The following is a 23,356-nucleotide window of genomic DNA, read 5'->3' on the forward strand; positions in this document are numbered from 1 at the left end:
ATAAGCTACCTTTACATTTTAAAAGTATCAGTATTTGTATCAGCAATACTGGACCTGGATTACTTGGTATTGGATTGTTAGTGAAATTTGCAGTATCGCATACCTCCCCGATATGATTGGCCCCTGCAGGGCCCCTCCTCCAAACAATATCATTGTACTACAGTTCCATTAATCTAACCACTGGATTAGAGCATGGATAGAACCAGTAAGATTGTAACTAAGTAAAAAAAAATTATTACTTTACTGAAGGACAGGTTTAATGTACTTGTATTTTATTTAAGTATTTCTGTGTTTTGCTTTCTGCTTTTACTCTACTAAATTTTGGATGCAAATATTGTAGTTTGTATTCCGTACCATTTTTGTAAAGCTTTAATGGTTAACACATTCACCTTATATGCAAAAGATCTGCATTTCGAGGCTGGAAATAGACACAAAACTCAGCGTCAGTGGATCGCAAACTATTGTATTCCTAGTGCCAGTCCCAAGCCTAGATAAATGGGAGGGTTCCTTCAGGAAGGACATCCAGTGTCAAATCTGTGCCAACTCAAGCATGAGGATCCATCTGCTGTGGCAACCACACTGGAAATAAGGGAGCAGCTGAAAGTATCCATACTTATTTTATTGCTGACAAAATGCATTCCCACAGATCAAGCTTTCCAGCAAATATATAAGAAATTCAAATCAGCAGCAGCTGTAATACTAAAGAGATATGCACTGATCAGTCACTTTGCTAACACTGGGTTGTCTTCAGGACTGCATTATTTCTATGTGGCATAAATTCAACAAGGTGTTGGAAGCATTCCTCTGACATTTTGGGCCATGCTGACATGACAGCGTCACACAGTTGCTGCAGGTTTTGAACTGCTAATCCATGATGTGAATCTCCAGTTCCACCACATCCCAACGGTGCTCTTGAAATCTGGAGGCCATTTGAGTACAGTGAACTCACTGTCATGTTACAGAAAAGTGTTTGAGATGATTTGAGCTACTGATGGTAAGCAACCATCAGAAGATGGGCACACTGGTACACTGTGGTGATAAAAGGATGGATATCATCAGCAACAATAGACTGTGGTATTTAAACAATGCTCATTTGGTACTAAGGGACCCAAAGTGTGGCAAGAAAATATCCCACTCACCATCACACCATCAACAGTCAGAGCCATTGTAACAAGGCAGATTGAATCTACACTTTTATGTTGTTTTCATCTAATTCTGATCCGACCGTCTGAATGCTGCAGCAGAAATCAGCAGTCTGGTTGAACTGTGACATGCTGGTTGCTTACAGCATGTCACAGTAGCTCAAACACTCATCAGACCAGTGAACCCTTTTCCAATCTTCTATTGTCTCATTTTGATGAGCCTGTGTGGATTGTAGCTTCAGTTTCCTGTTTTTAGCTATTAGGAGTGGCACCCAGTGTGGTCTTCTGCTGCTGTAGCTCATCGGCTTCAAGGTTCAACGTCTTGTGCATTCAGGATTCTCTTCCTCATTGCTTGGTTATAACAAATGGTTGTTTGAGTTATTGTTGCCTTCCTATCAGCTTGGTGCAGTCTAGCTATTCTCCTCTGACTTCTCAAGAAGGCATTTTCACCCAGAGAACTGCTGCTCACTGGGGTTTTTTCTCTTCAGACCATTCTCTGTAAACCCTAGAGATGGTTGTGTGGGACAATCCCAGTAGTTCAGCAGTTTCTGAAACACTCAGACCAACCCGTCTGTCATCAACCACTGTGACAGATTCAAAATGACTTATATCAACTTTCTTCATCATTCTGATGCTCACTTTGGACTTCAACATGTAGACACAGTCATCTCAACTATGTGTACAGTAATAGTGTGAGAAATCTTGGAATTGTTTTTGACCAGGATATTATTATTGGGCCCTAACACAGAAAGGCAGACAAACACTGACACTTACATTCACACCTACAGGCAATGTAGAATCACCGATTAGCCTGATCCCACACTTTTCTTTGGACTGTGGAAAGAAGCTGGCGTACCTGGAGAGAACTCATACAGACACATGGAGAACATGCAAACTCAGACGGGCTCCAGTCTTTGGGTCAGCTTTTGCAATTGAAATTTGCTATTGGTTATACAAAATAGACATGGCTGTCCACATATTTTTATACACAGCCGTTTTTTGGGGGTTTTTTTGCATTTGGTACAGAAGTATATTTTGATATTTTTCATAAAAAAACCCCATTTCATTTCATTTCATTTAGTGGGCTGCATGCTGAACTTAGAGCAGCAGTCCCCAACCCCTGGGCCACGGACGGCTACTGGTCTGTGAGTCATTTGGTACCGGGCCGCGAGAGTTGAGACTTTGGTGTGAAATGTATGGTTTTCAGGGTTGGTATCGTTTTTTTTCGTTAACTCGGTTTTCCTGGGTCTTTTCACGTGTGTTATGAATAAATCTTCTTTTTTTCGGTACCGGTACTAGTTTTATTTTGTTGTCTTTATCCACGACACCTTAAAGGCCGGTCCGTGAAAATATTGTCGGGCCGTGGCGCAAAACAGGTTGGGGACCACTGACTTAGAGGACAGAAACCAAGTATCGATCTTATAGCACTAGTATCAGTCCGATACTATCGACATTTGGATCGTTCCACCCATCTCTACCACAAATGGGCAGAACATGCAAAGTCACAAGGCCCCCAGGCTGTACTGGAACTCAGTACCTAGTGTGCACTGACAGTGCTAACAACCACTGTGCTGGCCAAACTGAGGTTATTTCAGAGTAAACCCCTCCCCCCTAGTCTTGTTTTTTGCCCCCCCCCCCCCCCCCCCCCCCCACACACACACACACACACCCTGTCATCTCATTAAGAAAAAATCCTGGATACGCCCCTGTAATTGTAACTAATTCAAACAAATAGTCCTGCTAAGTTGGTTTAGTTAGTTGGTTTAAATGCCCCATAAATCCATAGTAAATGATTTATTAGGCATTCTTTGTCACTTATAAACCCTTTGCAAAGGTTGTCTAAATATGAACTCCCGTTTAGCGTGTCCTTTAAAACCCACTACTCTGTAATCTATATGCAGTACGTGTACGCTGTTGTCTCTCTTACATTCACATGAACCCCCCCTCAGGTGCAGCCACAGTAAAACGTTGAGCTGGGCCCCACTACCCTCCCACTCTCTTTCCCCCTCCCTCCCGCTTTTCAACGGCCAAACTGCCGAGGCTGGATGCAGATAGAGAGGGGATTAGCTCAGGGTGGGGGATAGAGGGAGAACTTTTTTCCCTCTTTTGTGTTTTTTTAAGTGTCGTTTATTTCAGTGTGAAGAAAAGGAGAGGGGAGGTGTGTGTGTGTTTGTGTGTGTGAAAGAGAGGGAGGACTGGTAAGATTTTCCAGAGAGGTGGACTGAGACGGAAACTGAACATTTTAGTTTGAAAGTTGGGTCGGAGTGACCGAGGCTCTACCCGGAGAATGGAAGCGAGCTGAAGGTCCGCACATCTGCAGTCGGAGCCTTTCTTTTTCTTTCTTTTTCTTTTTCTTTCTTTCTTTCTTTCTTTCTTTTTTTTAAAGAGATTTGCATAAGGAAAGGCAGGGACGGGGAGCAAGACCATGCAGCCGCTGCTGTCGGGTTAGTGGAGCTTGTGAGTTAGGGGAAGAAAAAAGGAAGAGCCTGAGGAGAGAAAACCGGTTTTCCCTTGAATCCTACCGCCGCTGCTTTTGTGTTTTTGAATGGTTAGCTGCCTTTCCTGCCTGACAGGGCCGAGTGTCACAGAAAAGTTTGAGGCTTCAGCAGCTCACGGGCGCGTCGGTAAGTTTGTAACTTTAACTTTAGGCTAACTTAAAACATATTTGTGTGTGTGTGTGTGTGTGTGTGTGTGTGTGTGTGTGTGTGTGTGTGTGTGTGTGTGTGTGTGTGTGTGTGTGTGTGTCGTCCACAATGCCAGCCTACTCTGGATGTCATCTGCGGTGTTAAGTGTGTCAGTGGATATCTGAATTCAGTTAACAGCCGTATGGAGACAATAGCCGCATATATTCCACTGATAGAGCTGTTGATGGCTGATTATAGTTGAATCCAGATCCTGACTGATCGATGCCAAGCTCTACAGCTGCTCCTCTTTTAAAGTTTTTTAAACTTGAGGCACGTAATGCAACTTATCCCGGAGCCTTTGGGCGCAAAGACGTAATGATCCGGGATAATGCAGGCTTTTTGTGTGCGCACTGAACCGGACACTTACACCAAAGTCCCACAGTAATGTGCTTTAATCAGTGGAGGCTAACAACTCAATGTTAGTTATGCTGAAGTTGTGTGTGGGGGGAGAAATAAAAGTCAAGATCTTAGTTGAAGTTATCAACCGCTGCTGATTTGTGCTTTTAATCCGGGTTTTATGTGAGAGCCACAGGTGGTTTGTAACAACACCCTACCTTCTTTTGTATCCACCCAGCGTGCATTCAAGAATAACTATATAGTTACATCTTTTTATGTCTGTGGATGGCGTGCAAAGAGCCCTGCCCTGTGGTTCTGCTGTGTGATCCAGGGTAGGAGTGCCTCTTGGTTTTTCTGGGCAGTATGATGACAACCTTCAGGTCCCGTCTTTACTGGGGGACCACAGTCTGCAGTTACAGCCCCTCCGTGCACCCCCCGCCATCTACACGACCTTCTCCCTCAGCCTGCACCAGATGGTTTTAAAAACTCCTTTGAACAGGCTGAGAGGAAGCCCTTCCCTGCTTTGGGGAAGGAGTAGAAGGAAGCGCGAAGCGCAGGGGCTGATGAAAGTCAGTCTGCAGATGTCAGCGTGGATGCATGGGTCTCGGTTTTTGTCTTTTTGATGTTAGTAAAATATGCTTGCTCATCTAAAATCACTGAAACACAAGGTGACATTTCAGAAAAATGTCAAACACTCTTTGGAGTGAGTGTATGCACATTTAAATCTTTAACTTGACATCTCGGTAGGACGTAGATTACAGTCTGTGTTGTTACATTTTTTCTCTCAAAGTGACCACAGGCTGGTTTTTATTCTTCTGACTAAAGCATTGACTTGCTGCCCGTCTTTATTTATCTGCAGTTTCAAACCTATATGAGACATGTTTTTGCTAAAGATGGAATATCTAAGTTAAATGTCCAAATGCAATGTCTTACAGCACATTGCCAAGTAACATTTAAGCAACAAGAAACACAAATACACTTGTACATCCAAAATGCTGTTGGATGATGATTATTTAGAAAAGTTCACCTCTGAAATTTTCAAGACATATGTGTTAGTGTGTCAGGCCACATGCTTGACCCCAGTACTCTGTACCCGTGACTCCCTCAGCTGCTAGGAAACTACAGCAAAGGTGTATTTCTGAAAACTTCAGTACTAAAGTAAGGCAAAAATGCAGAGTGCAATTTAAATAGATGTGGGCTAAATGGACCTTTACACGCACACAAATATTTATGGCCAAAATGCTGATTTAAATCATTTGACAACATGTACATTTTCCCATGCAACTGTGTTACATAACGACAACGTAAAACATCAAATGCAATGGAATCAGGTCAAATAAAATGTACCTGATTGGTATACATTTAGTTTATGTCAGTCATGTTTTCCTAAATGATTAATTATATGAGAAAATAAACCCTCGATTTTATATATTTCAGTTAGATTTTATTCAAAATTATTGCTTTACATTTACGAGGGCAAAGAATGAGCACTTGAAGCTACAAGCCTCATTCACCCATTCACATACACATTCACCAAGCTTTTTATTCTATGGCTAGGCGCCTTATCTAACATTCACACACACACACACACTTACACTCCGATGAATGAGGGGCAACCCAGGGCTCGGTATATATTGTGTCTTTGCTACAGTGCAGAAAAAAAAACTGCATTTCATCACGTTTTCATCAATTTTCTTTCACTCTAACCGTTGTCCTTTGTACTGATACGAAGCTAAACTGAGTGTTACATGTAGCTTTTAAAGAAGTAAAGACCATAATTTTGAAGGGGGTTCTTCTTCCTGTTAAAAAGGAGATTTTCTTTCCCACAGTCTTCAAGTGCTTGCTCATAGGTGCTCATTGGATGGTTGGGGTTTTCCCTGTATTATCGTATCGTAGGGTCTCTATCTTTTAATATAAAGTGCCTTGAGGCAGCCATTATTGTAACTCGGAGCTGTATAGTTTGAATTGAATTGAACTGAATTCTCTAACATCCAAAAACTATTTAAAGTACTCTGTGCTATAGCTGTGACATGAGGGTGGTGCTGGGTTGGGGGGGAAATGAAGGACGTGTGATATTTTCGGCTTGTGACGGCGCTGTAGGGGGTACAATTATTGCAGGCTGGAATTATACAGAGAGGGTTAAAGGCCTGCTCTAAATGACAGAGCTGCAATGGAAGTGCTGCAGACGTACTGTATATAGACACAGCACTAGAGGTCCGAACCACTGCTGTGTTACGCTCTGACGTCCCTTCCTCTGTACTGGGCTTTCTTTACATTTCAGTGAGTGGCCTTTTTTCAAAGTTTCATGATTGGAGGTTATATTTAGACTCCGGCCTGGATGTCATTGTTCATCAGCCGCTTATATTATCTCATACACTGCCACGCTGGCGCTAACATATGGACATCAGACTCCACCACACAGCCTGCTAAACGCTGCTCCCCCACCACAGACGTTAATAGAGCGTTTGTGAACCCGCCCCTCCTTACAGCACATACGGTGCACTCACAGTGGTAACTTACCACAGCACAGTTGATGAATGTACATTACACGTTAGTATATTTTCACTGTGTTAATGACCTTTTTCTCTGAGGTACAGTATACACTCATGCACCACTGACATGTGACTCTCTTCAAAAGGCTGCTCATTGTATATCAGATTTTTTTATGCCTCTTTATGAATAGCTCTCTAAGGATCTCTTTTATTGAGGTGAAAATCAGGCAAGCATGAAATGGAGAGATTAAAGAGCAGGAAAAAAGTTAGATTGCTGCTCATATAAAAAAAAGGGAGCCATAAGTGGATGTAATTGGGACCCAGGACTACAGGGGAAATGATTTTGCAGTGAAAATATAAACTTGACTGAATTAGAAATTCAACTAGTGGCTCTCTTATTGTCTTGCAGAGTACACGAAAATACTGCCAATGTGCATTTCCATACCTCAGGGTGATGACCTAATTCAGGGACCTCCCACTGTGGAAAATGAGGTTGGTTTTTTGACCTGGGTCAGTTTTGGGAGGCAAATAGAAGAAATTGTTTAACTTGAACTCAGCATTTAAGAGACTGTGGTCACAAGGCAGTTTATTATCCCCTCTGAACTGTTTGGTTAAAGGCATCGATTGCACTGAGTTTTGTGACATTTCTTTATAGACAGATGTACGGATCCCTGCGTGTGTAGGTATCTCTTTAGTATAGATCAGGACCACGAGGCAGAGAACACATGAAGAACTTTAAAGTGAGGGGGGGAGTTGCAGGTCAGATTTGTGCAGTGAAAAATTAGGTTTGTGTTGATGTCGTAGTTCACATGCGGCCCTAAAACGGCTCTTGAAAGTTTGGATTGATATGTGGAAAGTTGTTAAAAACAAGTTGTTGTTAATTCATGTACAATGGAGTGAAAAAACACAGAGAGACCTGAGTTACCTACGCCTCAACAGCTTTGAAAAATGCTGCTTTTTAAAGGTTTTGAACCAAATAGCTTGCCCCTAGTTTTATAGCTCAGTTTATAAATCTCTGTGTGTATTGTGTGTTTAGTTTTTTGGCACTTAGTAATCAGAATGAATAAATAAAAGGACCACAGCCAAGAGTTTGTGACAGCTACTAATCTGTTTTCATACACGGATGCATATGAAGAAGAAATGCAAAGCCCGCAGGGACTCAAAGTCTGGTCAAAGTGAAAACTGACTGTCATGTGGTGCTTTGTTCGTTATGTAAGTTCTTAGCATACAAACATGGCAGTAGCTGCTATGCAAAAAACCCTTCTGAAAGTAGCCACAATCACGTAAGCTGGGGCATTATGACATAATTGAAAGTGTTATGTGTAGCTTAGCCCATGAGCCAGACAGATTACCAGCTTATTAACGCTGCATCATAAGGTTGCCTATCCTGCAACTTCCTAATGGTCAAATTTCTCAGGTGAAATGGTTTCTAAAGACACTGCTAGTTTTTTGACTTCCAGGTAGTTGTTTTTCCTCAGCTTTGTGTGTTGATAATCCAGCTCTTTGATAGCCTTTTTGGTCCATGTCACAAACACAGGGGGTCAGTTCCTGCTGAAACCTGATGTTCCACTTCCTCATGTGGTCCTCAGTTTCCTGCTACGGCGAGGCAGGAAGCTCAGCAGTGGGTCATTTGAAGTCTTGCTCTGTCTGCTTTAGAGTTAAAGCAGATGTTATTTTGATAAGTTTTGTGCTTAGCACAATATGTATTATCATATTTAAAGACCCCAGCTGTGACATTAGTTCGCTTTATTCACATTTTTATTTTCTTGACTCAGTCTTCCAGCTGGTTGGGGTCTTCACCTTGAGGAGACATAATTTATACCAACAACTGTTGAGACCCCAGTGCATCTCGCATTCTTGGTAGGGTCTTCCAAGTGAAGCTGTCAGACGGCCAGGCCATAGCTCTGCAGGTTTTTCAGTTCTCAGCTGGCCCCGGCCGTCAAGTCGGAGAAACGCTCCCAGAATCTTTGGCTGTGCTCGCGCACGCCCACCCCCTTGATTAAACACACCCGCATTAGCTATGTGGGGAACTTTTAGTCAGCCTTGTCTGTTCCAGCAGCTGAGCACTCAAATCTGTGCTGTTCAGGACAGCACCCCGCTGGGTGTGTTCAAGGGGAGGATACCCAAGGACAACACGTTATTCCAATAGCGCTGCAGCTGATACTGAGTGTGAGCTCAGTGAGCTTTGTAGAAGGGATCTGAATTATTACTTGTTCATTGTGTTTTAACAGTGCAGAGGTAGACAGGACACAAAGAAGGGAGGGAAATGAAGTGCAAAAGAGTTATTAAACTGTACAAGCTGCATTTCACAGTAATTTCAGGGCACTTTATGTTGTAAAGTATAAACCTTCCAATGGTGCAATATCCCAAAGAGAAATGGAACTATTTTCTGTTTTCAGCTGGAAGAAATCTGCAGCAAAAGCAGACTTGGGAGCGGCCGATCCAGCTCAATGGAGACAAAACAGAAGAGACTAGAGAAAATACAATAGAGACTACAACAGAGAGAGAAGACAAAGAGGAAAAAGATAAAATTATGGGAGGGACGACATGCAGCAGAGGCGCAGAAATTTATGGAGCCAGAGAGAAGCAAAGCTCAGGGCATTCATGATATGAGATTCTCCAGTAAAAACTAAATTGATTGAGCAATAACTGTAAGTGTGATCAGTACAGAAACTTTCAGGCCTGTTCATAAAAGGAGCTACACTGTCTGCCTCAGTAAGACTTTTTAAAACTGAAGGAACCACAAACCTGCACTCTGAGGTGCTTTAAAGGGTTAAAAGCTATTGTGGACTTTACTGTGTGAACTAATGAAGGGAAGCTACAGAAATCTGATTCATGTTGCTAATTCCTCATTGTACTCACACTGCAACACTTTGGATTAGCTGATGGTTTGTCACAGCGGAGCTTCTGGCAGTTTTTGGGATGTTTTATCTAAGAAGCAACAGATGCATGGGCCTATTTTTGAGTGGCAGTTTGAGACACATGGTAAGCATTTATAAGAATACTTATATGAAGGGCATTTTCCGGCCTTGTTTTCTAATGAGTTACTTTCATTGATGACGCATGGCCTAATTCAAAGTATGTAAACAAGGTGCCAGCAGCAGCTGCAGCAGCAGCATTATATCCAGTGATACAGCGAATATCAAATGTAAGCACAGAAGTAGCTTTGGGTAGTTTTCCCCCCCAGAAAATCTAGTAAAGTAAACTTATAAAATATGTACTTAACACTTACTAAAGTAACTTAACCTTGTAGCGCTGCACACCACGGTCGCATGATTACACTGAAAATTGTTGTCTACCTCTGACGTCAAGCTTTTTAACCTGTTGCTTAAAGCCCTTGTTTTCCACCGTGTAAGCACAGCAATAATTTCCATTCACCGCTTGCTCTTCCTGTCATGCGGGGGGATAGTAAATAGCTCGTCCTCACTCATTCTTATTCTGCTCAGGCTACGGGCACGAATGCCCTAAAATCCTGATGCGTTTCTCTGTTGTTAGACCCTCCATGAGGAAGGGTAGGTGTTATACTTCACCTTAAATGTAGATTTAAGGTTACGGGTGATTTGTTTGTTTTTTTTGCATTATAGGAAGACAAGGTAAAATTTTATTTGACCTCTTTATGTCTTTATATAAATAAAATAAGGAAAATTTAAAAAGAGGCTTTTCTTATGAAAGGTTTTTAGAAAGGCCCATTTTTGTCCAACTACACCCAAGCTCCCCCTGGCTGGTGGTCCTGTGTATGTGTTGGTGTCTATTATTAGCTTATCTAGGTGTCATATTTTGAAAATTTCCCAAATAGCTGCTGTAAAACTAACGAATTTCACTTTAATTTCCACTGAGTCGTCAGAATTGAATTCATTAACCTTTTTGCAGTACTTTGCTGCATGGGGGAAAACCAGTGATGCTACCTTCTGACTCAAAGCGCTGCCAGGCCAAAGTGCAGCCTCGGAGAGCTGCCTGTGTGGCTGCAGACTCAAAGTCTAGTTGACTTCTAATGAATCTGTTGCCAGGCAGCTTGTTGAAAATTCTGCATTGTAAGGTTTTTTTTTTTGGTGGGGGGGCTCCAGGGAGTTCAAGCGTTAAGACTGATAGCTCTGTCTTCCAGTTTAGGACCACCCTTCATCACTTACCAGCCGTCTGAAGGCAAATACTTGGCTCCCCTCTTAAAGCAAACGACTTGGGATGTAGCAGCGTCCTTGCTGCTGCGCTCAGTCATCTTTATGCGGTCTCGTTTTTCATTCGCATGGTTTCCTCCGAGTGCCACTAGAGGTCACAGCATGGGCCTCAGAGTCTTTGTTTTGCCCCATAATGGCTCTATTCTCCCACAGCGGCAATGACTCCCAAGGCTGCTACACATAAGACACCATTGTGACGAAAAGGGAGCATGAGGCAGAGGCATGGGAGTAAAACATGGGTGTATATGTGTGTGAAGCTGAGGCAGATTACTGTTAAAATCCTGCTGAAATATGAGCTGATCTCTAGTTTAAGAGTGAATTAAGTCATTATCTTAGCAGTTAAGATATGAGATCCAACAGTAACCAGATATGTGAGAGAAAGGAAGAGGCCTGGGTTGTTATTTCGTGTTAGCGCCGCCGCCGTCCTCCTGCTGTTTAACTAAACCTAATTAGAAGACGACAAAGTGTTCATTCAGAGTCGGGCCTGTGAGTGTAAATGTGGAATATTGTTAATGTGGAATAACAGGAATTACTATAAAAGTAATAATATTTAATAACGGCCCGCAAATCTTCGTGGTAAACATTATTCAGGTTGGTGTTGCTGTAGTTGTTTAGAGCCAGTTACCTACCCAGGACTTTAGTCTTCTACTAATTTAAAGGAGTAACGATGCCTGGAATATGAAGAAGCCATCAAACTTGTAAAAACTGTTAAAAAAAAAAGAAGACAAAATTGAAGCAGCTGTTTCATATCAACACTGACCAGGTGTCATAATAACACCAGCTAATGCAAAGAGTCTTTGACACAAACCAGCTGGGTTTAACATTGAGTTGAGTGTACACTAAAAGTCAGCTCTATTCATAAATAAAGTGCATCAGCCAACTTTCTTCATTCAAATTCATTTGACACCTAAAGAGAGTCACGCATATACAAAACCTTCCCCTTCTCTCACATGACTGCACCTTTGGTAACACGAGGAGGGAGACCGTAGTACTTCCCCAGCCGGAGGTAAACAAAAGCCTCTAACAGTAAGGGATTTTTTCCCCTTCTAAACCTCTTTCACAACACACTGACGCAAACATCTGCTCGAAATTTAGTGCTTACTCTGAATTTTAGGAGGTAGCATTAACCCTTAATCATACAAAGAATGCAAAAATGTCGAAGAAAGACACTACCACCCTTTCTGCCCACCAGCTGTCATATTTGCACTGATCCACCAATGCTGCCCGGACCTCTGTGCATAGCTGCGTCCCAGAGCTGAGTATGGGCCTTCATTGTAAGCTGGCAAGGGCTGATGTGAAGATTATAGTCATGATTGTAAACAGAGATCTGGCCCGCAGCAGTCATTCTTGTTAGAAAAGTTTTTTTTCTCCTTTTTATTATTTGTCCTGCTGTAGTCAACAGAGAGCACAGCTTGGTTTCATTACTTTTTAAAAACAAACAAACATTTTTTTTGCAATCTTTCTATTTGCACAACAGCTTATTCCTTTTGGTTTACTGTTCCAATGAAGAAACTGACAAATAGGAGTCATTATAGTCTGAGAATGAGGTTTTTTATTATGAGAAAAGTAAGATATGCATATCTTTAAGTCATTAATCAGTTTTAAAATGCAGGGGAAGCCCAGCAGACTTGCACTGATCATGTATTTTTTCTTCTGTGACCCACAATTGGGACTTTGCAGTTTCAGTGACAGAAAGAAGAGGGGCAGAGAGGGAAAAAGGCAGAAGAACTGTGAGAGACTGCAAAAGAAAAGAGAAATTTCCAGTGGCCAGTTCATTTTTTCCATGTAAAGTCATTCTTAGGCAGGACATCCAAATTAGTCATTCTTCTGTCTGAGGAACAGATAGAAGAAGTGTGTAGAGTTAAAGAGAAAACAGCTGCAAGGTGGGGGAACTTCGATGTGAAACACGGTGAGGTAAAGATGGACAGAAAGAGAGGAGCTGGTTATTAAGGAGAAAAGGCAGCACCGAATGTTCCTGAGTGTCTCAAGTAGAAACGTGAGTTAGTTGTAATCGGATCTCAGCTGCGGTGAGCTCATACAGGAGTCCTGCCAGCAGCCTCAGAAAGAGCAGTCCACCCATAAGTCTTTAGCCCCACTGCAGCCCTCTGTGGCGATCTGCAGGCCTGCCAGCTTAAATAGCATATATAATCTTTTAAGAGTGCTTGTTGGTGCCCTTCCTCTGAAAAGAGATTATAACAGAGTAGAAGAGAAGGTGGTGGGGAAATATTAACAGTCGCCTGCAGTTACAAAAGTGGACTTCGGGCCAATTTAGCCCATAGATAAATCTGTGCCTTTGTTTTCCACGAAACGATTGGTGATTTATTTATTTATTTTAAGGAAAGGGTGAATTACTCAGGGGAGAGAAAATTAAAAACACAATCTGTTAGTGTTAAAAAAATTGGGTGTAGAAGAGTGGTTTTCATGAGACGGTAAAACGTGGTGAAGAAACATAATTCCTTTACCATGAAACCAGAGTTTGTTGACATATAAAAATTCCTTTTCAGGAAGATCTGAGCTTGCATATGAGCGGAGCGAGTGAATGAGATGTTTGACTGCAACATTTAGGGTTTTATTGAGCACTTTTCTCTTCTCTTGCAGTCACACCTGCTCTGATGGACTTCAGATAACGCCCACAGCGGTCCCCGCCTTCCTTATCCTGACTTTCAGCCTGTCCCAGAGCCTCAAAGTTCAACACGATGACGGATCCCACTGGACTGAGCTCTGAGGGGGCAGGGTCAGCCATGGCAGATGCCTGTAGTTTGGAGATAGAGAGGAAGTATGATGTCATCCCTACTGTCATCTGCTCCATGTGTTGCCTGTTTGGAATCATCTACTGCTTCTTTGGTGAGGATCTCTGCTGGCTTACAGAATTTGAAACTTGGGGCAACATGAGACTGCAGGCGCACGTGCAGTCTGCTGTTTTTATCTTCTGGTCATATATTGGCCTAACTTCATTTTTAGTTTCCTTCCAGTTCTTCATTCTCTAATTTCCTCACTACACGTCTCTCCTGTGTGCCCTCCTCCGCCAGGTTACCGGTGTTTCAAAGCTGTCATGTTCCTGTCTGGCCTGATGTTTGGCTCGGTCATCATTTTCTTGCTGTGCCACAAGGAGCACGTGCTGGACACGCAGCTGAGCGTCGAGGCCAGCGCAGGCATCGGCCTCGGTATAGGCCTCCTGTGCGGCCTCGTCACTATGCTCGTGCGAAGCGTCGGCCTCTTCATGACGGGCCTGCTGCTCGGCTTCCTCCTGGCTCTCGCCGCCCTGCTGGTCACTCAGCAGTTCTACACACCTACCACACTGTGGGTGCCGCTGGGCGCTCTTCTGGGATCGGGCATGCTGTTTGCCGTGCTGACACTGCAGTGGCAGAAGATGTTCACCATGCTGTCCACCGCTGTGTTTGGGGCGGCCATCATGACAGTGTGTGCCGATTACTTTGTGGAGATGCTGGTTTTGGGAATGTACGTGTATGAATGCCTGCGCCTCACACCCGGACAGGCGCTCTGCTGGTACAGCTGGGTCATTCTGGGCATCTGGCCTGCTCTCAGCCTCATAGGAGTGCTGGTCCAGTGGAAACTGACGGACAACAGCTTCTCACACACAGAGGGTAAGCGTGGCGCTTTCATTCCTCCGATGAATCAAATCAAGCCAAGGCTTAAACTTAGCATCAAAGTATTCTCTCCGTATGAAAGCAAAGTTTGGCGATCACATCACATCTTCTGACCTTTTTGTGTGAAATCATTTAAATCTGAACTGCTGGAATTTTTCAAGCTTAGGTTTCCCGCATGAAGTGAAAATAGCAAACTTTTACTTTCACAAAATTAACATTTTTTTTCTCATATTACTTTCATAAATATAGACCCACATTTTTCAAGCACGATTCACAATTGATAAAAGTTGCTCTCGAACTTTCCCTTCACCTCATAGTTGTCATCAGTCGGAGACAGAAGAGAGTCCAGCTGATGCGGATCCGAGAGAAAGACGCCAAGAAGCGACAGCAGGCAGGTGGGCAGGAAGGCACTTACCGCCGTAAACCCACCCCAGTGAAACGTTACGCTGGGGATCTACTGGCACCGGTCAGTGTGACAAACATGCCGCGTGCGGTAGCGATTAGACGTTAGACGCTGGACTTTTTTCTAGCTCTTTGTTCGCTTCGCTAATCTCTCTGTTTTTCTTCTTCTTCTTCTCCTCAGAGCTACCTGCAAAGTCTGCGGGACAGACAGATGGGCACCGGCACTTCCCTTAGCAGCGTGGGAACCGCCAACCACACCACGATCGACTTGGACTACGACACTGGCTCCACGGTGCCCCTCACAGCCACAACGCCAGTCGTCAGGGTCTGAGCAGCACAAACATAAGAAGGGACTACTTAATGCACTCTGGTTCTCCAACTGTGTCTTCCTAATGTAGAGTAGAAGTTAATAACTGCTCTTCTATCCATGGGGTGTTTGTCGCCCTTGAACTGATTTTCTCCTCAGTGGGTCGCAGGTGTTCAGCAAAACACAGCGCTGCTGGAGAATGTAAGAGGATGAGGCTAAAACCACTGCAACTTCTGTGTTTCACAGAGAAACACAAGAAAAACCCCAGACACGAACAAAAATAAAGGTCGACCATTTCCACTCTTCACTGAGCACATAACAGCCCAATGAGCCTCGAAGACAGATGTGTTTCTGTTCTGATAGTGAACATCACAAAGCAATGCTTGACATTACATGTACTGTACTTCAGAAGTTAGTCATCGCAATCAAGTGTCGTGTTATTACCTGTTTTACCCTTTTCCCGTCCGGTCGTAGGATTTTTTTTTTTTTGGGGGGGGGGAGGTCTTGTCATCACAGTAAATTTTATTTTGTGTATTTCTTCAGATGGAGTATGATGAAAAAGTGAAGTATAGGACCTGGCTGTGTGGAGTAAGACAAAGTGAAGTGAAAACTAAATGATGTGAGAGAGGAAAAAACCTTTTGCTGGGACCTTTAGCGGGATCTTCTAGCAGAACTCTAACAAATTCTGTGATCTTTCTGTTTTTGCAATGTAGCTCCCATCAGAATAAAATGGGCGGTGATTTAGAGTCCACTTTTTATAATTTAATTTATATAAAGTTCAAGTACCTTAGTAGCGCTAAGTAAAAAAAGAAGAAAAAACTAAACAAAAACAAAGCATGTTTGTTGTTGATCTGTAGATTTTTAAATAATTATCCAGATGTTGTTGGGATCTTTTTTTGCAGTGACTACACACGTGTTGCCCGAATCTGTAAATACCTGTTGATAGAAGTGTCAAAGATTAATAAATGTGTTTAATAATAAGCAGTTTTTAGTCGTCTCTTGAGTCGGGGGGGAGTTATTGAGACTGTTTGTCTCTCCGGGCTCTTAGCAACACTGCCGGCATTACTCACCAGATTTCTCATAGGCAATAAAGAGGTCATGGGGAGGATTTCCTACTCTGCAATTGGTTGGAGTTGCCATGGCGCTCGCACAGTTTTCTGATTTTTTTTCTTTGCAGACACAATGTGAGACAGACCGCCCTTTCATCACAGTAAATATTTTTTTCTGTCCTTTCAATGTGGCTGTGTGAGCAACTGTTGTGAAGATGCTGTGAGCAATCCGAGACGCAGTTTTATTGTTGATGTTATGTCTTGTTTATTCGTAGAAAATGATACATTTTCACTTTAAACAAGGGAACGAGTGAGTGTCTCGTGCTTTTCTCGCAGACCAGTGTTACTCATTGAACGCAATGAAGTCCATAAACACAACTGACCAAAAAGTGCACGTTCCCGTCATCGTATTACGTCTTACTGAGTGTATAGTGACAGCTAATCCAACACACATGTTAAATGGAAAAAACAAAAAACAAAACAGCTTTGATTTTTCTCAAGGATCATATAATACAAAAGTTTGCACAATCCCGCATTCAGAGACACACAAACACAAACCTGCTCTCGAGGGTACAGGTTCCCACACTAGCTTTTCCATTAATGTGGTCAGTGATTACTTACGATGAATTGCTGCTCTTGAGGTTAGGGTGGCTTGTAAATGCCCTGTGCTTCACACCTTTTGGTACCTGCTGCCCCCTGATGGTGGAGCACTAGCATCGCATCCAGCGTTTCTTCTTGCTCAGTGGATAGCCTCTCTCTGCTTTCAGCTGCTCATTCACTCGCCAGTAGTCGTCTCCCTTGAATATGTATATTTTGCCATTGGTCCAGGTGAAGGCTGCATGAGGAGCGGGTGGCACTCCAGTGAAGAGCATGCTGAGCGGCTTGGGGTAGAAAGTTAGGTCGTTGTATTTCAGCTCATCCCACTGCCAGTGCTCTGATCCCTACACAGGGTGACGGAAATAAAAAAACAAATGAGGCAATGAGGAATAGAAGGTGTGGATGTAGATGCATGTTTAAGTGCTTCTCTTCATAGCTACCTTAATGAAGACAAGCTTTTTGTTCTTCTTCAGATACAGGGCTGCATCGATATTAGGGGGAATCCTTTTCAGCCCTTTGGGGTAGCCGTAGTCCAGAACAAAACTGGTATACCTCCACACTTTATTGCCTGTGACCAGAAAGAGCACAAACCTTTTACGCTGACTATTCCGACCCAGAGAGCGGTGGGTAACTGAAGTGTAGCTTGACTGGACTAACATTACCTTTTAAGAAATATGTCTTGTTGGTTCGCTGAGAGTACACAGCAGCATTTAGGTTTCCTGGGAGGCCTCTCCACAGTCTGTCAATTCTTATAGGTGGGTTGTGTCCCAGGTCAGAGATAGTCCACACATAATCACCACTAAAAGCAAAGGTTTTCTCCCAGGGACCTGATTGAACAAATAATAACAGCCATTCATGAGAAACGATCTGAATAACAAGATCTATTAACCCTTTTAACTCATGGTGACTTTGTAATCTTGGTATATTGAAGTTTCATTCTTTAAACTAATTTCGATGGCCTAATGTAAAGTTAGCTGGTCTAGCAAACACTGATCGATAACTTACCTAATATAATCGCATCCAGTGTTGCTGTGCAGGGATCAGGGATGTTCTCAGTCCCCTGGCTGCTCACTGTGGGAACCAGACTGTCTGGAGTTGTGGGACTGGCTAAAGTGCTTATGATGCGTTTGCCTTAAACAGATAAGTTAAACATTTTAGGACGATTGCATGTTTTCTTATATGCAATCAGAGCCCAGAATCATCACCCTTAAACTGACAAATGTTGTATATGTGCAACATCGACAGCCCAGGTCCAGTAACAGCACCAATCATGTTGCAGGACCCCCTCGACACACTCACCGTATAGTGCCTGGATGCCATTCACGTCATCTGAGTGCAGCCTGAAGTTGACACGGTAACCAGAGTAGATCGGTGCCATCAGAGCGCTTCTGAACTGAGAGTGACCCAGGCCGAGAGCATGGCCAATTTCATGAGCAGCTACAATACGCAGATTAGTGCCATAATATGTTCCCTCAGTCCAGAACTCATCCTCATCAAAGTGGACAATACCCGATTCTGGTGACTCAGCATGGGCCAGTACATGACCTGCACCCAGAGCAAATAAACAGTCACAGTCCCAGCAACCCAGTCACAGACGACCTAGTGACACATGCATTTATAAACAAGACTTACCACGGCCATCAAATGGGACAGAGCAGAATCCATCTTTCTTATGGAAGGAGATCTTTATGTCGGCTCTGCCATAATCGACCTCTCTGAAGGTCAAAGCTGCCACATCGCTCCAGTACTTGAAGGCAGAACGGACGGCGTTCCTGACGTCTGACTTGATCATGTCAGGAGTGTAGTTGTAGATGCGATAGGTTAAGCTCCTTTTCCTCCAGCGGCCTAAAAGAGAAGAACATTTTGTTTCTAAGTCATCATAATGAAACCGAAATCAAGACTTTATGTACTTTATGCGTGGAGAGTTGGGTGGTTGAAAATGCATTTTGTCAGCTCCTCAAGTAGAGTGGATGAATTTGAAACTGCATGGAAAAGCCTGTTTCAGGAGTGTGTTTAAACTAACGTCATAGCTGTTGCCTTTAAAGATCCAGCTTTTTAATGCTAATCTGCAGCTGTAACAAGTTAACAAACGAGTACTAAATCATACTATACCCGGTCATGACAGCTTGTCTTGTGTAATATACATATATTCTTAACTGTAAAGCCTCAGGATACTAGAAACACTGATGTCTTGCTGCTCGTGGTTTTATGAAACTAAAAAAACTAAACAAACCAAAATAATCAGGAAATTGTGACACTGGCTGGGTATTTTGTATAACAGTTGCAAGTAAATGTTAAAACCACCGATGTACACAATTTGCTTCTCACCCATCACTCTGTACTTGTGAAATTTCTTGTTGAAAGGATCCTCCAAACCACAGCGGGGCTGGTTCATCACTTCCAGTGTGGCTTCATCTAACTCTCCAGTAGGTGGCAGATCATTCACTCTCTGGAAGACACTGATGAATACAAGGAAATCAAATATCTGTAAAGTAATGGAAAAAAAACACTCCACCCCACATCCTGTGTAGGGAGTATCGCTCTAACAGATCCTGATCTAACAGCAGATGTTACTGGAAGTGTGTTCTCTGTAGAAATAGCAATAATCTACTTTACCTGAGGCCTTCAATGACCTCCTCTAGGTAACGAGGGTCCAATGTATCGATGGGCTCATTCAGGTAGCCGTACTGCCTCAAATAAGCCTGTGCATGTGTGAGAAAACAACAAAGCTGTCATGTGCGACCACGATAAATCAACTAATTTGGCAGGAAAATAAAGAGACATCTATAAACACATCATAAGGACTCTCTGATTAGATAAAGTAAAAAGGTCTGCTTTTAGAGAAGTTTTCAAACAAGTCACAAAACGACCTGCCATCTTACCGTTGCTTCACTGAACTCCGTCCATGGTACCACTGCGCAAAATACTCCTTTGAGGCTGAACACCGGCAGCAGCAGCACCAGCAGCAGTCCTTTGTGCTCCATAATCATCCTCAGATTTAGATTTCACAGCCGGTGCTCCGGAGACGTGCTCAGCGGAGTCCCACAGCAGACTCTTTGTTCTCTTGGCGCTCCAGCGGTTTTTAACTCGTCCGGCGCATGAGTCAGCCCCGCAGCTGTGATGATCCACCTCTGAAGAATGAGGATTACAAGAGCAGCCAGTTGACCTACTATCAACATGTCTGCTGTTAAATTGTACAGCTGTCAGGGAAGACCGAAAGCCCCCCCGCCTGCATGCTCTACACATAAGATGTAGTAAATGTTACAGTAGTGTGGGTTTAGTTTGGTCTTTTTATGAGCTGGTGGAGAGAGGGCCTTCTTCCTGAACATAGCAACACTGATATATCACTATCCAGGATTACAGCAGAGTTGTTCATTCCTTAACACATGACTGGAGTTCAGGTATGGGCCTAAACCACAGGATTTGCCCTGCCCTCTGTTTTCACATTCCTGTCACCCCCACACCTGTATTACCTGGAACAGATATCTTTAATACACAAACAGATAAAAGCTTTAGTATTTCCATTTGTGGAACAGTATTCTTAGTGGACCTGCATTTTATTTTATTTTTTTCCCCATTTTTTAAAAATGTTGTTTTGCGATTCTCCTTATTGTCTTTAATTTCACAAATAAGAAAAAATATACTGTCACAGCTGCGGCGGCAGTCGTGTGGGGTTGAAGGGAAAGGGACCCAATCGGGGGCACTGACGATGCAATGAGTGAGCTTTATTTACATGAGGTGATAATACAGACAGAGCAGAGATGGGACAGACGGGAACTAAGAACAAACCTAAACTGGGACAATCTAACAAACAAATCTGAATCCGTAACTGACAGGAAAACATACAGGGTGGAACACGGGATGACACGACACAGGAAGAAACACGGAGGAAACAGACGGACCAGTAACAAGCAGAAGAAAACACAGGGCTTGTATACACACAGGAGCAATCAGGGAATGGGAGACAGGAAGGAAACAAAGCCGGGAGAAATCAGAACTGACAAGACAAGGGGAAGCAAAACCAGACACACTACACACAGGACAGGGACCATCAAAGTAAAACAGCAAATACAACAGGTATGAACAAACACGAGCTTAACACAAGACATCAGACATGGCAACAGGGAGGGAACACAGAGACGTGGGAGCAGCAAAGGCACAGAGACACAGAACAAAAGGAGCTCAAAAATACAAAACAAATATCAAACGTCAGAACAAGAAAATCCTAACAAGAATTAACCTGAAACATAAGATAATAATCAAAACCACTGAGTCCACAGACTCAGCACCATGACATTTACAATAAAATGCTCTGAGTGTTCAAGTAAGGCAGAAAGGTGCGATATAAAAACCAGTCCTCATGATCAAGTCCTCATGTTTAGTTTTGCCTTTGGTTTCGATTTCTTCTGCTGCATGTGTATCTTTTTCAGGTTTTTTTGTACAACTCCACTTCAAACTACAGAACTTGAGATTGTGTATAAAATGTAAATAAAAACATATTGCAATGATTTGGAAATCTCAGAAATCCATATTTTACCTACAATAGAACTTAGAAAACAAATCAAACGGTTAAAATAAGACATTTATGATTTCAAGAAAACATGAGCTCATTTTTAATTTGATAGCAGACACACATCTCAAAAAAGAGGGACTGTCTAGCTGATAACAAGGTTCTTGACCTCCATCAAAAGCCTACATCTCTGATGGTAAAAGGGTCCATTAGTTCCTTTGGAATTGACAGATTACATCTGGAAATCTGGAAAGACACCGTCAATGCTGAAAGCCATGTACAGGATTTAGAGCAACATGTGCTCATTTATTCATATGATGTCTTTTTCAGGAAGCTAATGCTAAACAACATACTGCATTACTATTAAAACAGTATGGCTTCATAATAGTAGAGTCTGGGTGCTGGCCTGCATGCAGTGCAAACCTTTCATCAACTGCAAACATCTGGAGCACCATGAAATGAAAACCATGACCAAGAAGACTCAGAACTGTCGAGCAGCTAAAATTCAAATCAGCTGTGTGAATGGGACAACATTTCTCTCCCAAAAGTCGGGAAGCCGGTGTTGTGCCAAAAAGTGATTGTCTGCCAAAAACTGATTTCCGGTATTTGCCAAAAAGCGATTGCTCATATTTAAAGTGCTATAAGTAGGACGATCTGATTTCCTCGTGTCAGCATTGTTCCCACATCATCATAATTAATGTTGTTCCAGGTTCAACATTGCAAGTGACCGGTTTTTCGCTTTTTCACTTCTATTTCGAAATACTCGAAGGCGGGTATTTCGAAGTCGCAAAGGAATGACGTCACAAGAAGGTGATTGGTCACTTGCAATGTTGAACCTGGAACAACATTAATTATGATGATGTGGGAACAATGCTGACACGAGGAAATCAGATCGTCCCTATAAGTAACTTGTTGGGCTATAATATGTTAAACATATGTCAAATGCATCCCTCATGGATGACATAAAGTCATCTTGAGCCACAAACAACATTCGTGTAACAAGATAGAAGCCGCAATCAGTTTTTGGCAGTGACTTTTATATAACCTTTATTTATGCAGTAAAAAAAATCTCATTAACATTAAAAATGGATTTTGTAAGAGTAAGTTGCCCAACAGGACAGCAGAAATGGCAGCAAATATTACAATAGTTCTGTAAAAATATTTTAAGTGAGGATAAAGGACCGGATTGGTTATAATGTAAGTACAAGTTGTAAAGATACTTAAAAAAAAGAAATTTTTTTTATTCTTTATGTAACCCCTTTGTATCCCCTGTTCACCGAAGTCTATTTACGAACATACGTAAAGATATTACACATAAAAAATACACAGAAACATCAGTTTTTGGCAGACAATCACTTTTTTGGCACAAAACCGGTATGCCAGATGGCCAGTCCAGCAAGTCATACCTTTTGACGAGCTTAGCTCATTTTGAAGATTTCCTGATTTCGTTCAACCCTGCTTTGGCATCTAATGAAAAAATTGCAGATGATGGAAGGCTGAGATTGTATTTTGATGTGTATTCTTGAAAATGTCTGCGATATGATTGGAATAGAGCGCTGTGTACTGAAGTGGCATAAATGTACAGGAGCATTAAAGGCAGTAAAACAGCTGGTCTCAAGATGTGAGTGCATGGTTGGCATCGTATAGCCTCACAGGTACCACACAGGCAGTCTGTTACACCAGCAGAGGAGTCTGAATCCACATTTTTTTATTAGGTTATAGTAATAACTTTTATAACGTGATGTGTCTTTGCTCATAATTATTCAGTTCTAGCACTGATTTACATAGTAGTACTAAGCTAAGAAGAATGACTTATGTCTCAGCTGTCCAGGTTCATGGTAGGCGCGAGAGCCTGAAAAGTTAACAGGACTTCTTCAGTTCTTTTAGTTCTTAAAAAAAAAACCTCTTTCTCATCATATCAATGACCGAGAAGACAGATGGTGTGAAACAGGAGTGAAAGAGGTTATCAATGTCCAATGTGAACAACCATCATTGAACAGAGGCGGTGACTTACACCAGCTTTAGCCACCTAAAATGCAGTCTTGAGATCTCTTCCC

The 23,356-nt window shown here is 42.6% G+C and overlaps 2 protein-coding genes across 4 annotated transcripts; one reads left to right on the forward strand and one right to left on the reverse strand.

Annotated features, from left to right (window-relative positions):
- The first annotated feature begins 3,156 nt into the window (after nucleotides 1-3,156).
- LOC146669777 (transmembrane protein 198-like) lies at nucleotides 3,157-16,124 on the forward strand. 3 transcript variants are annotated; one of them, XM_085406347.1, is made up of 6 exons: nucleotides 3,158-3,766; nucleotides 7,064-7,146; nucleotides 13,425-13,670; nucleotides 13,856-14,431; nucleotides 14,752-14,900; nucleotides 15,018-16,124. In XM_085406347.1, exons 3-6 carry the CDS (start codon nucleotides 13,523-13,525, stop codon nucleotides 15,165-15,167), a joined length of 1,023 nt encoding a protein of 340 aa, XP_085262473.1. In that variant the 5' UTR covers nucleotides 3,158-3,766; nucleotides 7,064-7,146; nucleotides 13,425-13,522; the 3' UTR covers nucleotides 15,168-16,124. The 3 variants fall into 3 exon arrangements, with proteins under 3 accessions (XP_085262474.1, XP_085262473.1, XP_085262472.1); XM_085406348.1 differs by lacking the exon at nucleotides 7,064-7,146 and having other exon boundaries at nucleotides 3,157-3,766; nucleotides 14,752-14,829; XM_085406346.1 differs by lacking the exon at nucleotides 7,064-7,146 and having other exon boundaries at nucleotides 3,159-3,766.
- mmp19 (matrix metallopeptidase 19) lies at nucleotides 16,110-21,925 on the reverse strand. The gene is made up of 9 exons (XM_085406345.1): nucleotides 19,672-21,925; nucleotides 19,406-19,491; nucleotides 19,118-19,248; nucleotides 18,422-18,634; nucleotides 18,089-18,334; nucleotides 17,795-17,920; nucleotides 17,452-17,616; nucleotides 17,230-17,357; nucleotides 16,110-17,133 (listed from the first exon to the last, which is right to left on the reverse strand). Exons 1-9 carry the CDS (start codon nucleotides 19,777-19,779, stop codon nucleotides 16,903-16,905), a joined length of 1,434 nt encoding a protein of 477 aa, XP_085262471.1. The 5' UTR covers nucleotides 19,780-21,925; the 3' UTR covers nucleotides 16,110-16,902.
- Nucleotides 21,926-23,356: the final 1,431 nt, after the last annotated feature.

Source organism: Rhamphochromis longiceps, linkage group LG5 (assembly GCF_057381845.1).
Source record: "Rhamphochromis longiceps isolate RC_006_pf linkage group LG5, R_longiceps_female_GT1.1, whole genome shotgun sequence".
NCBI lineage: Eukaryota > Metazoa > Chordata > Actinopteri > Cichliformes > Cichlidae > Rhamphochromis > Rhamphochromis longiceps.

Bases quoted from the DNA above. Each gene is read 5' to 3' on its own strand.
- LOC146669777 (XM_085406347.1), top strand. From the start codon at position 13,523: ATGACGGATCCCACTGGACTGAGCTCTGAGGGGGCAGGGTCAGCCATG. The intron at 14,432-14,751 runs GTAAGCGTGGCG...TTCACCTCATAG, and splicing joins CAGCTTCTCACACACAGAGG to TTGTCATCAGTCGGAGACAG. The intron at 14,901-15,017 runs GTCAGTGTGACA...TCTTCTCCTCAG, and splicing joins CTGGGGATCTACTGGCACCG to AGCTACCTGCAAAGTCTGCG.
- mmp19 (XM_085406345.1), bottom strand. From the start codon at position 19,779: ATGATTATGGAGCACAAAGGACTGCTGCTGGTGCTGCTGCTGCCGGTG. The intron at 19,249-19,405 runs GTAAAGTAGATT...TGTATTCATCAG, and splicing joins GAGGTCATTGAAGGCCTCAG to TGTCTTCCAGAGAGTGAATG. The intron at 17,921-18,088 runs GTGAGTGTGTCG...TATCTGTTTAAG, and splicing joins TGGCATCCAGGCACTATACG to GCAAACGCATCATAAGCACT.